General features: G+C 43.3%; 1 protein-coding gene and 1 pseudogene across 1 annotated transcript in view; one reads left to right on the forward strand and one right to left on the reverse strand.

Annotated features, from left to right (window-relative positions):
- PIGK (phosphatidylinositol glycan anchor biosynthesis class K) overlaps nt 1–13042 on the reverse strand; it is an 84640-nt gene that overhangs the window by 48851 nt on the left and 22747 nt on the right. Inside the window, exons 8-9 of the mRNA XM_075832865.1 lie at nt 12908–13018; nt 6574–6743 (exon numbers count right to left, since the gene is read on the reverse strand). Of these exons, the coding sequence (XP_075688980.1) occupies nt 6574–6743; nt 12908–13018 (281 nt within the window). The remainder of the gene's footprint in view (nt 1–6573; nt 6744–12907; nt 13019–13042) is intronic.
- LOC142658221 (U2 spliceosomal RNA) lies at nt 10047–10116 on the forward strand (annotated as a pseudogene).

Consider the following 13042-nt stretch of genomic DNA (forward strand, 5'->3'; position numbering starts at 1 on the left):
GGAGAGAGAAAGGGCAGAGGCCAGCGTCATTATTCACTGCACCATCATAAAATGCCAGGCTGCTCGGCTGGACTGCTGAAATAGAACAGGAACTCAATTATTGTAAATCTCCCTATAAACTGGTCGCATTCAGAGGCCGCGTGCAGAACAAATCACAGGTCAACTGCCGCTTACATCCCTGGCAAATCATCTTCCGAAACCCGCCTGGCATTTAGGAAATGAGTTGGTTTTTCTAAAGAGAAACAGTTCACCATCTGATAATCCAGAATGTCCGACAGTCCAACATTCATTTCCAGCACAGAAAGAGGAGCGAGAACGCACTAGGAAATTCCTCTCTTCACACAATCTGCCAGTTCCCCTGTTTTTTCTTTTGTAAACATTTGATTTTGGGTTGACTGAAAAATCTCCACCCTTACAAGTAACTTACGTATACTTTTCCCATGAATATCTGATAATCCGGCACTTATCACATACGATTGGTGCTAGAATTGAAGGAATTTGACTATATTAAAGGAAGAATTAATTGTGTCTTGAAAAAGTTATTCTCGCATACAGTTTCTGCATCAATGTCTCACATTTTTCAAGATCTCTGCTTGCGGTAGTTTACTAGAAACATTCAAGGATTATTTTCAGCGGCCAAAAAACGGAGCTGGTCACGTGATGATTAGACAGTAGAGTTATCGGCTTGGTCTTATAACGAGGCGCATACCTGTGTGACCATCACATGACCAGGACAGATCTTTATCCCCTGGAAGTAATCAATGAAAGTTCCTATTGAATGACAGCAAGCAGAGATCTTGAACACCATGAGGAGTCGTTCCAGAAAGTATAGTGTAAAATCGCACAACTTATCAATATACAATGGATAACCTTGCGTTGCTGAAACTGCAAAACCTCTTTAAGAGTATGCTAAACACCACTACTACTGTACAAAAATGCACACAAAAAAACGCATGTTAAAAGGTATTCCGTTGGAGTTCAATAGCTCTGCTTGCTGTGATTTAATAGAAACCTTAATTTTTTTGCTTCTAGTGGTTAAAAACCTGCCCATGTCATGTAAAACAACAAAATGACTGCAATGCTGTAACAAAGCTTCAAAGCAGAGAGCGTTCTCCCACAGCACCGCAGTATCTCGGTTTGACCACAGGAGGGCAGACAAAAAAACTCACGGCTACTTTTCAATCATACGTTTTATTGACCTTAAAAGTAATTTTAAAGAAACCTTTTTTTAATCTGGCATCAATGGGACGGGTGATGGGTGCTAGACTATCAGATTCCCATATATACATATATAAAACTTGTGTGTAAATGGCACATGGGAAGGTCTATAGGAACATATCTCAGACTGTTACTCTGACCCATGTAATCGCGATTCTAATGAGTAGCATTCTGCGGAGCATCGAGCAGTGACCTGCGCTGTAAAAGCACCGAAAATATGTTCACCAATATCACACTAAGGACGGTGACAAACGTGCACCGGTAATGGGACAGATTCTATTTATACAGGATTCCCAGAAGTGGTTAAATCCAATGGATGCCAAAAGCACCCAGTGCCCTGGCTTCCATCAGGTGGCGTCACCACAATTTCCTAATTATTTGGTAGTGATATAGAGTACAGTGGGGAAGCCGGCAGGAGTGCAGGGATTGCAATTACTCCTAGGCCCCGGTGCTTGTGGAAGCCCAAAGGTCGGCAACGTGAATTATCAATTTTGAGCACAGACACTTCTCTAGTCAAACTGGTGTTGGAGTCGGTTAGGCAAAACCCCCCCCCCCCGTCATTCTAGTCCCAGCAGCTGTGACCCCCAATCTGCCTGTCTATGATAACATCTATAATGAGTATATTAATATGTTCAAGGGGTTGTCTGATTTAGAGAACCAGTTTGTCCTGTTCAGGATACTCATCTATTAGCCAGAGCGGAGAGCGGCCACACAGAGAATTGATTTCAATGGCACTGTGTAATGCATCATATTCCCTGTGGCGGCGCTGTAGGAGAATGGAACACTTGCTGCCAGTTTCCCCTACACAGCTGATCACTGCAGGTCTCAGCAGAAGGACACCCTGCGATCAGTTTAAGGTCAGGAATAGATCCCACAAAAAGATTGTACTAATCAGGCAACCCCTTTAAGTCACCTGTTGTCTCTATTAGTTTGGAAATGACCTGCTTCAAATCCAAAATTCAGCACCTAATCAACAAGTGATCAAACTGGTTCAGTGAGTAATCAAAAAATACAAAAGTATATGATCCCCTGCATTATTTACCCTGCACAGGATAAGTAATCCTGTACTCCAGAGCTGCACTCACTATTCTGCTGGTGGAGTCACTGTGTACATACATTACCTTACTTATCCTGTACTGATCCCGAGTTACATCCTGTATTATACTCCAGAGCTGCACTCCCTATTCTGCCGAATGTGCTGGAATTAGTTGATTGGTTGACAATGCTGACAGACACGCCCCTATCAGGTAATATAGGTCTCCATTCCGTCTGCCGCCTCGCCTAGCTGAATTTGGCCCTAAACAACCAGACATTTATGGCACATCCTATAGATATGAGGGAATCTCTTTTATATAAATGCATTTGTCTGCAGATGGATTCGTTATATTTATTACAGGCTATTGCCATACGCGGTGATAAACAAGTTGAATGCGATTCTGAATGGATAGAAGTATGACATGATTTTAATAGGTAAATACGGTAAATCTCACTTATCACAAGTAGAAAGCCGTCTCTTTAATAGAATATGTTACGTCTGGTCAAGGACAGAAAAGTTAAATAAACTCGGAACATCAAAGAATTCTTTATACACTGGAAAAGACAGATATATAATTATATTATATATACATACACACACAGATGACACGTTAGCCGAGCTCCCCCTGGTGGCCAAAGTTATAAATGTAGGAATTTAAAAAAAAAATGCAATTGTAACCTTTATCAGGTGGTCTACATGGTTCTAACTCAATAATAACGTCAGTCATATAGCACCAAGATATTCTGCAAAACAAAGACAAATATTGCCACGTATTTGCAAAGTTAAACAACGTTATGTGAAGATTAAATGTGTATGTAAACTGTAAAACGGTGTTCAACGCGGATATGTGCATTACAAACGCAAAATATCGTAAGACAGCATAAAAGGGCTTCTCTGCTTTAGACATTTCCTACTTGTTAGATGGGGCCCTTCACAATAAAGTGATCACAAAGTGTCCCCCTACTAGGAGGAACTTGGCAGTAAGTGTTAAATTTCCCTGCAGCGCCGCCACAGGGGAAACTAAGCATTACAGTGTCCATTCATATTCAGATTGCCTGTGTAAAGCAGGACAGGACTTCCAGAGAGAAAAAGACGATCTTTGTAACCACACTCCACTCAACTCAGAATTCCCTAAAAATATATATGAAAAGGATTTTTTTTTTTAAATGGACAATCAGTAAGTACAGGCCATATAGTATTGTTCGATCGGTTAGATTTTTTTCATCCCACCCGAACGAGAGTTTGGGCTGGAAGAGAATCAGCAACATTAAACTGAATCAGAACTGAACCATACATGGCAAAATCCCCCCCCCCCCCCAACAGGGCCAGCGGCAGGTGAGTCCCCAAGCCAACACAACCGGCGGTAGGTAAGTGTCAGCCCCCCCCCCCCCCACACACACCAATATGGTCAGCAGCTAAAATAATTATAACTTGGTCAATGTCCAAATATTTATAAACCGGACTGTAATAAATGGATTAGGCCATAAACGTTATTTGGGGAGAATCACTGTAAAGATGTTTTGCTCATCTGCCTCTTTTGATTAGTAAAACCTCTACGAATGTCCTCGTCTTTGGGAAAACCACACCTGATCAAGACCAAATCTGTGATGACATTTCCTTCTCCTTATATCCTATTGATACTGGCCATCTTCTTTGAGAGGATCCCCCTTCTATTAGACCATTTCTCATCGCAATTTTGGGCGGCCTTTCTCAAATCTGTTTCATTAGTACATGCAATACAAAAATAAAACACAAGAGGGCGCAAAAGACCAATGCAATAATTATGGAGCTCGTTTCCCTCTGATCTCCTCCCCGAACCTCATAATAATATCACGTTATTAATGACTAATATCAATTTCTGATTGAATCCATGTATAAAACTTTGCTGGTTTCCCCAATTTTCGTGGGTCCTGCTGTTGTTGACATCACTTGTGTAATCTGGAGCCTGAATTAGAGACTTTGTTTTAACACTTCACCTGCCATATAAAGGAAGAAAGTACTTCAGACAAAGCGATACGAGGTCTACAGTGGATTCATGTGCATCATTTTTCTTGCCATCAGCAGTCGAGAGGTTTTCTAGGCTTTTATAAAAGAAAACCTGTACAAAATTGGGAAAATGACATGAAAAATCCCTATCATAGAGCTTTGTCCTTATAAGATTACACAAGGGAATGATTAGTGGGCACAGCTACTGAGACGTCACAAATTATTAATCCCTAGGGTACTTCAAGGGGTTGTCCATTATTATTAATGCCATATTATCATCCAGAGTGGAGATTTGCTGCAAAGAGTGGCTCCCGCTCTGGAGGACTCAGTGCTAGCATTCATTAGAAAGGATCTCTGCCTCTTCTGGGGTCCTCCTTATGAGGGGGCTCTCTAGACTACAGGATAACCTCTTTAAAGCAACTTCAGTATGTATCATCATTTTCTTTCTAGCCGCTTGTAGTTTATGAATATCGTTGCTGTAAGACCAAATCAACTCTCTGTGCACCGACTTCCTAGTCAGCAGCCAATCTGCACAAGCAAATCTGCAGTGTAAAGCATGGGGGAGTGATAGCGCAGAAGGTGGAGCTTTGATGAGACAAGGAGTAGATCTCTGACTACCTCAGACTGCAATTGAAGAAAAGTAGAAACTAGCAGCGCTAGGAGCAACGATTGTAGGCAGCTCGGGGTGAAACCAGGCTTGTGCTGCGACGTATAATGCATTTTTACGGCTCCACCCTGCTGTCTTGTCAATTATTTTTTTCTACACAAAATATAAATATTGTATAGGATGCCGATGTATGAATAAATGGTATCCCTGTCAGGTTCATTTTATTCTTTTTTGAATACACCCATTTTGTTTTGAACTTCAGTGAAAGGGGTATTTCCCCTGAATGGACAATTACCACCTGTCCACGAGTGATAATTGTCTGATCGCTGGTAGCTCCATCGCTGGGACTCTGACCGATCACAAGAACGGGGGTCCCGAACCCTTCTGTTCCTCCTCACCGCAACCCTACAGTAAGAATGATAAGGAGGAAGCGGGGGTGGCTCATGCTACCGCCACCCAATTCAATGTCTATAGGACTGATAGAAAGAGCCGAGCGCAGAACTTGGCTGTTTCTGTCATCCCCATAGACTCTGAAAGGAGCGGCAGGGCGCATTCTGGACTGGGTCCCGTCCAACGTCCTCCTTACTGCGCTCAAGCAGTGGGGAGGAACGGGAGGATCTGGACCCATTGTAATCGGTGGGGGTCACAGCAATCAGACAATAAGGCTATGTTAATACAAGGCGGATATGCTGTGTAAGAGTACACAGTGTACGCTCCCTGGTCCCCACAGCGATTTCCGGCCAAGAAAACGGACCAAGTTGTGGTGCAGTTTTTGGTCGGAAGGTCCGCAGCAGAAAACAGCGGTTAAAGAAAAAAAAAAAGCCTGTGCTTACCCGTAGTCATGGCGATGCAGCCCTCTGACGTCCTGCAGTCCGGCACCCTGGGAAAACATTTCAACCCATGTGACCGCTGCAGCTACACTGGGGGAGTCACTTGTTGAGAAGGATCTGGGTGTACTTGTAAATCATAAACTAAATAACAGCATGCAGTGTCAATCAGCTGCTTCAAAGGCCAGCAAGATATTGTCGTGTATTATAAGAGGCCTGGACTCGCGGGACAGGGATGTAATATTACCACTTTGCATATTCTAGAGGAGGCCTCACTAATGCTTTGTAGTTCAGTTCTGGGCTCCAGTACATAGAAAGGATGAAAAAAATACAAAGAAGAGCAACGAAGCTAATAAGGGGCATGGAGAATCTAAGTTATGAGGAAAGATTAAAAGAATTTAAACCTATTTAGCCTTGAAAAGAGACGACTAAGGGGGGACATGATTAACTTATATAAATATATTAATGGCACATACAAAACATATGGTGAAATCCTGTTCCATGTAAAACCCCCTCAAAAAACAAGGGGGCACTCCCTCCGTCTGGAGAAAGAAAGGTTCAACCTGCAGAGGCGACAAGGCTTCTTTACAGTGAGAACTGTGAATCTATGGAATAGCCTACCGCAGGAGCCGTCACAGCAGGGACAGGAGATGCTGCAAAAAAGGCAAAGATAATTTCCTAGAACAAAAAAATATTAACTCCTATGTGTAGAAATGTTTCCCTTCCCTTTTCCCATCTCTTGGTTGAACTTGATGGACATGTGTCTTTTTTCAGCCGTACTATGTAACGTAATATTAATGTGCTCTATAACACGGTGCCCGCAGATTAGACAGGACGTTCATGTTCAATGTGACAGGTTCCCTTTAAAGCAATGACATTTTACATTTGTATAAAAATACCTTTTAGCGGCCTCTAGATGGGGCTTTAACACAACGGTTTTCTCGGTGAGCTCCACTTTCCTCACACTGCCGAAAAAATCAGTAATAAGAACAGTTTGTGGGTCTCGCTGGAAGAGGTCAGTGCGATGGCCGGGGGTAGAAACACAGAGACTCTTAGGACAGACTTGGAACTGTGAAGAGAACGACACCATAAACACTATTATAAGATAAAGACAGTCGCTGAAGATACAAAAGAAAGATATACAAGAATCATCACTTCATGAACACAGCGATACGGTTATGAGAGACAAAAAGTTTATATCTAAGGAGGGTTGTCCACGACTAAAAAAAAAAAACAGTGACATGTCAGAAGTCCTGATTGGTGGGGGTCCGAGCACTGAGACCCCCACCAATCGCTCAAACGAAGTGACAGAATCGCTGGTGTAAGCGCTTAGCCGCTTCGTATCCGTTTGGCTTTTCCCAGAAAGTCGATGTATCAGAGTACGGGCTCATAGACTTTCTATTTAGTTACCCGAACGGGGCTGAGCTACAATACCGCAAACAACCTGTGGTGCTGTTTTTGGAAGAAACCAGCCATGTTTTTTAATCCTGTACAAGGATTTGTAGTTTAGTTTTTACATATAACTTATCTTTGAAACACAAAAGTGGTGCAAGTAAAATAACCACTGATTATATATATTTTTTTCAAAAGTTACAGGTCAACTACATTACAGCTGGGGGCGCTGTTGCATTGTCACCTATGAAGAGTTTGAAACAAAACACTGGTGAAGAGCGGAACTGCAAGTGAAGTAACTAAAAATGATCTAAATGATCATTTTAACAATGAGTTTAAGGCGCAATTCATCATATTAAATAAGGTAGAACATTTTCACATGTCCACCTTTGCAATACATTGCTCCATTGTATCTGAAATTGAAAAAAAAAAAAATTGAAGCAACTTTGCAAAGAGTCTTGATTAGAAATATCCTGCCATTTTGTGTCTACAGCTCCCAGGCAGACCTATGCGTCGTTATGGTTACAGACTACACTGCAGATCCTGCAGTCATGCACCATTTCACCTTCTTGTATACATAAACACAATCGGTAGGTAAGCAAGAAGTAGGGGACAGATAGAAGGGAGTAGGACGGCAGGTTCAGATTACACAGCATTTGTTTGTAGATGTTGCCTTGGAGACACATAGGTCTTCATAGGAGCTGCAAACACAAAACGGTCAGATTTTAAATCAAGACTATTTGTAAAGTTGCTACATTTTATATTTGGGATACATTGGAATAATTTTTATACCATTTCCTAAAGGGAATCCATCACCTTTAGATTAGGGCATTGTACCTTCTATCAATGTTAAACTAGTGGGAGTAACTGTACAATGTGTAGACTAATGGGAATATTTGTCTAAGAAGTACAAGCTTCTGCCCCACTTCCCCCCATGTACCCTTTCAGGTCTGAAACCGCTCATGGGACATACCTTAGCATTAGTGAGGTGGAAAATCGAACTCTACCCATTCCCATGCGGGGTTCGCTATTTAGCGGGTACAATGTAATCCACTGGTACAGCAACAACAGGACGTTTTTGGAATGACTTCGCATTCAATGTGAAAGAACGCAAATATCCTGACCCCTTCAAAATCGTATTTATGATCAGCCGCTTTCATAGTCGTAAAACATTAACTCATAATAGGTGGGGGGAGGAGGGAGTCACATTGGCTTAGCAGCATTTAAAGTGTGATCGCTGGTATATTTTCCGCTATATCCTCTAACCTTCCATTAAATCATAGAAGACACGTTCATGGCCGTGAGCCCGGGATAACTTGTCACATTACTCTCGATAGCCGGCCCAAATTCCCAGATGAAATAAAGCTGTAAATTTACCAGAATAAAACCAGCGCATTGTCGGGATTTCAGGCACCTCACGGGGGTCGTAAATACTTAAACATATAAATGCACTTTTGCGCCTGACATATAGCTTGTTCGGTTGTGTGAGCTGTAAGGCGGGAGTCTGCTTTGAAGATAAATAGCGGCTCAAACGTTTGAAATCTAATTTTATAGGCCGGTGCCCGGCTGGACGTCTCGCCCCGCGCGGAGGATCCCTGCGCAGAAGCCTCTTCCTTCCCGCCATGTTCAAAGCCTGACAGCTAAAACCAGTTTATCAATTCTCTCTCATGTGCAGTACTGAGGCGCACGGCCCGCTTTTATCCCCTCTAGGTCTCCTTCTGTTTCAGGAGGTAAATCCAATGTCTGTTGAAGCAGAAGAATAAGTAATCACAAGACCACGGACGCTGCCGCCTCCATCTAAAGGATTAAAGGTTCCTAGCGAATAGGCAAACAAAACCATCAGGACGTATTTTGGACACGGTGTAAAAACGAAAGCTAGGACTCCGCTCACGTCGGGTTATTCAGGAGGCTGCGTGTACTAAAGGGAAGGTCCAACGTTTGTGAACCAAAACCAACATAGTAGGTAATCGTATACAGCAATTCCATAATATCTGCAGTTATGATAGCGATCCAATGATAAAGGTAAATGGATTGTCCAATCAGCAGAGGGGTCCGCTGTTCAGGAAGCCCCCCCCCCCCAGCCCCTGCAAAGATATCATGTATAAGATGTGTTACTGAATGGGTGCCATACATTTGTGCACCCCAATAAAAATTCTGTAACATGGTCCCCCAACTATTATATCATTTAAAGCACTGGTCTGCTCTTATGGGACAGAGGGACCTATTGCGCCCCATCAGGCTCCAGCCCGTGTGCCGGCAACACAAGTCCACCGAATAGCTACCCCCTGGGACTGTCTTCATTGGAGCACTTTAAGAGAACACATACTATTTCCATCTACAGTAACAATAATTCTCAAGTAGAATCAGTATCTTACAAGAGCGGTGTATTAGGCTACATTCAGATCAGCGTCGCTAACCTCGGATGTGAAAAACGGATGTGTTTCACGTCCGAGGTGCACTCGTGCGAGACGCGTTGTCACGGATCCCCCATAGACTAGAGTCTATGGGGGGGATGCGTGACACGCAGTAAAATAAGACATGTTCCATTTTTTCACCGACCCTTCACACGCTCCGTTGACATAACGGTCGTGTCAACAGCCCCATTGAAATACACGAGTCTGTGTGACAGCCCTAAGTTCAACCAGCCATCCAGAACCCTACTTTGTACTGACGAGGAGTAAAAACTCTGAAACAGTGCAGTCTCTGGTACGGCTGAGATCCCTAATCAAGTTTGCAGCCTTTTAATTGGTTGAGCATGGACTTACAAGGTAACTTCCTATAGGTGGCACTTGAGAGACAGTTTTCTTCATTCTGAAGAGCTAATTTACATAATTCTCCCATGGAACATTGCTGTAAGACTCCCTACACCAGCTGGTTCACCACAAGGAGAACCAGTACCTTCCAAGGGCTCCTTTATATAAAAAACAAAGCCATTGTCACAGCTCCACCCATTACTGGAATCACTTATGACACTATTTTTATCGCTTCTCTGCCTTTTGGCTAAGATCAAGTGTAGTACCTGCTCAAGCTGAGGTTAGTAATTATCCCTGCCGGTGGTTGATGGCCCATGGTAGAGGGATGACAGAACGCTGAGATGAGGGCAGGGAACCACAACTGTCATCGCTCTGGTGTACGCATTTGGTTTAAACGTACCATTTGTAGGTGACCAGGCGACCGCCGGATCGAGGTCAGGTAGTTTGGAAGCCCGAGTTGCTATGTGCCCCAAGGTTGGTGACCCTGGGGTGCCCTAACTCACTGGGGGTGGGATCCCACTGAGTGAAGGCACATTTGCACGCACTCTTCTTTCACACTACTGAGCACACACCTTTATTCTCCCGGCCTTCTGGCTGGGAGATGAGGAATTTTTATACCTGGCGGATGTCTAGGCTGTATCACAGCGCACATCCACTTATTTACTTTTGTTTTTCACTGTGTGTTTGTCACATTTTGTCACAAGGATTTCGGGATGAGGTGCCCTTTTGGGACCCTCCTGAGGTCTAGGGGGAAAATGTGTGGCCATCTGGTTCCGTTTTCCCCGGAGGCCCGGCCTCCCTTCTTCGGAGGGGAGGTGCAATTTGGATGCAGGCTCCTAGATGGACACTGGGGTGGCAGCCCAGGAAGAAGCCTAGGAGTGTGTTTGGGTCTCCCTAAGCTTCGGCGAGGGGGGGGGATCATCGATCCTTGATCCTCTTGGCCTATGGTTTGGAGGGTCAGGGAATGGTCATGCGGGGCCTCTCTCTTTTAAGAGAAGGGCTGCGATAGACCACATTCTTTGTGCACTTTTTATGCACTTGGGTGATAGAAAGCACGGCTCGGGCTTTTAAAAAAAAAAAAAAAAGACTATTTTTATCACAATTAGGGGCCTCATGCAGGCAAAGCAGCCACTCTGTTTCATGTGTGCTAATTGTTGTAGCTATGACCTCCTCAGATAAGTGAAGGAAGGAAAATTAAATTTCTGAGCACATTTCTGGCTCACAAAATGCATCAACTGGTCGAAGCCAAATATATTGACAACATAAAAATCAACTACTGCCCCCTACTGACATGTATTGATCATGCGAGTTGAAAAGCCCTTTTAAACAGACCGTCACAATGAATCCTGGGATATGGACTTTAATCTGCTGTCTTGTCGACGTCACTGGTTCTATTTCACCGTTGAGATCCAAAACACCCGTTGACTGATGGCTTAAAGGGGTACTACACAGCAAAAAGGGGTGTGTAATAGAAAGTTCCCCATATCCTGATTTTAGCTTCTGCAGCCATATTTGATAATCGCATAAGACCAAGTGTAGAAGAATCTTGTGTTTCCCCAAAACTATTAACCCGCAATAAAAAACACATCCTACAGAACAAATCACAAATAATAAAACAGTTTTCATGTAGAAATAGGTCAGGGAAAGAGGAGAGAGAATGCGACTGTGGCGATACGTCATGAAATTCTCACATTGGGATTTCATCATAAAATAGATCTGCGAGATAACATAAAACCTGTTTGTGTGGGCTGCGAGCTAAGAAATCTGCATGAGCCAAGAGCGAGCGTAGAAGCGGCCTCCATAGATCGGCAGAGGCGGCACGAGCCGAAGTATTAGCTCATTATCTGTTAACACTTTTAAGTCAGCAGGGACATTTGGGAGAGTGGGGGGGGGGAGGGGGGGGGCAACGACACACTAGAGAACAAAACCTCAATGTAAAGCTTTTATTCCTTGTGATTGTCCGGGTAAGGCTACATAGAGGCATGTGGGCATGATGGGTTAATAATGAATTGTCAAGTCGGGGTGCCCATACCCTCAGTATTGTGTGACCATTACATATAGTAATGTATAGTATGGATGAGGCAAGAAAATAGTCAAGAACGCTCCTCTATAATGGTGATAAGTGACGTTAGATAGAAGAGACGACTACTTTTGCAAACATCAAGAAAAAATGACCTTAATTGATAGACTAGGCAATGGTAAAGATACATGCAGCGAGTTTCGAGGGTCTCAGATAGAAGTCCACTAGTGTCTCGACCTAATGCGTCATTTCCCATACATTCTCCATTGTAGAGGAGCGCTCCTGACCCTCTTCTCGCGTCACCATTACTACAGTCATCATCAGTTTCTGTCCTAGAAAATTTGAGCGCAGACTATACCCACCAGACTGTGTTCCGCCACTAGCCACATGACATGTGGTTTTGTTCAGACAGCACTAGTATTCTCAGGTGCTCGAAATAGGGTCCCAACCCAGTTCTAGATCAAAAAGAATTGTATTCGGCACACATTCTGAGTATTCAGCGTAGTTTTATTTCAAATTTTCTCTTTTTCTTTCAATATATGCTAGTGGTTACATGTGCAACGTTTCAGTCGTGAGACCTTTCTTCGGGCACTGAGCCGTACTGGGGACTGGTTTAGAGATAATTGGCGCTGCTTAGATAGATTATGGGGGCTCACCGCTCTCTATGGTGCTCTAGAGAGCGGTGAGCCGCCATAATCTATCTAAGCAGCGACAATTATCTAAAAAAAACAGTCCCCAGTACGGCTCAGTGCCCGACGAAGGTCTCACGGCCGTAACGTTGCACATGTAGCCACTGACATATATTGAAAGAAAAAAAAAAGACAATTTTTTGGAAAAAATAAAAAAAATAAAAGAATTGAAATAAAACTACGCTGAATACTCCGAATGTGTGCCGAATACAATTATTTTTTAACAACCCACATGACATCGAGACATACTTGTACCCGATCACTCACTTTACTCTAGGACACCATTTTCTAGAAGTCCAATCATTAGGAAATACTGCAGGAAATATCCATCAATGAGTCCAAAAATCACTGGTATATTATACAGAAGAGCAGATCTTACCAGATCATTCATGTTGTTCTGGCTGGCAGGATGGATTTCCTCCAAAAATTCCAAGACATAGAACGTGTATCTGTCCATGAGGTGAACTCCGATGGCCATATCTGGTTGGTGCTGGAGAGAAAAAGCTCCAGTTAT

The sequence above is a fragment of the Rhinoderma darwinii genome, chromosome 7 (assembly GCF_050947455.1).
Source record: "Rhinoderma darwinii isolate aRhiDar2 chromosome 7, aRhiDar2.hap1, whole genome shotgun sequence".
Lineage (NCBI taxonomy): Eukaryota > Metazoa > Chordata > Amphibia > Anura > Rhinodermatidae > Rhinoderma > Rhinoderma darwinii.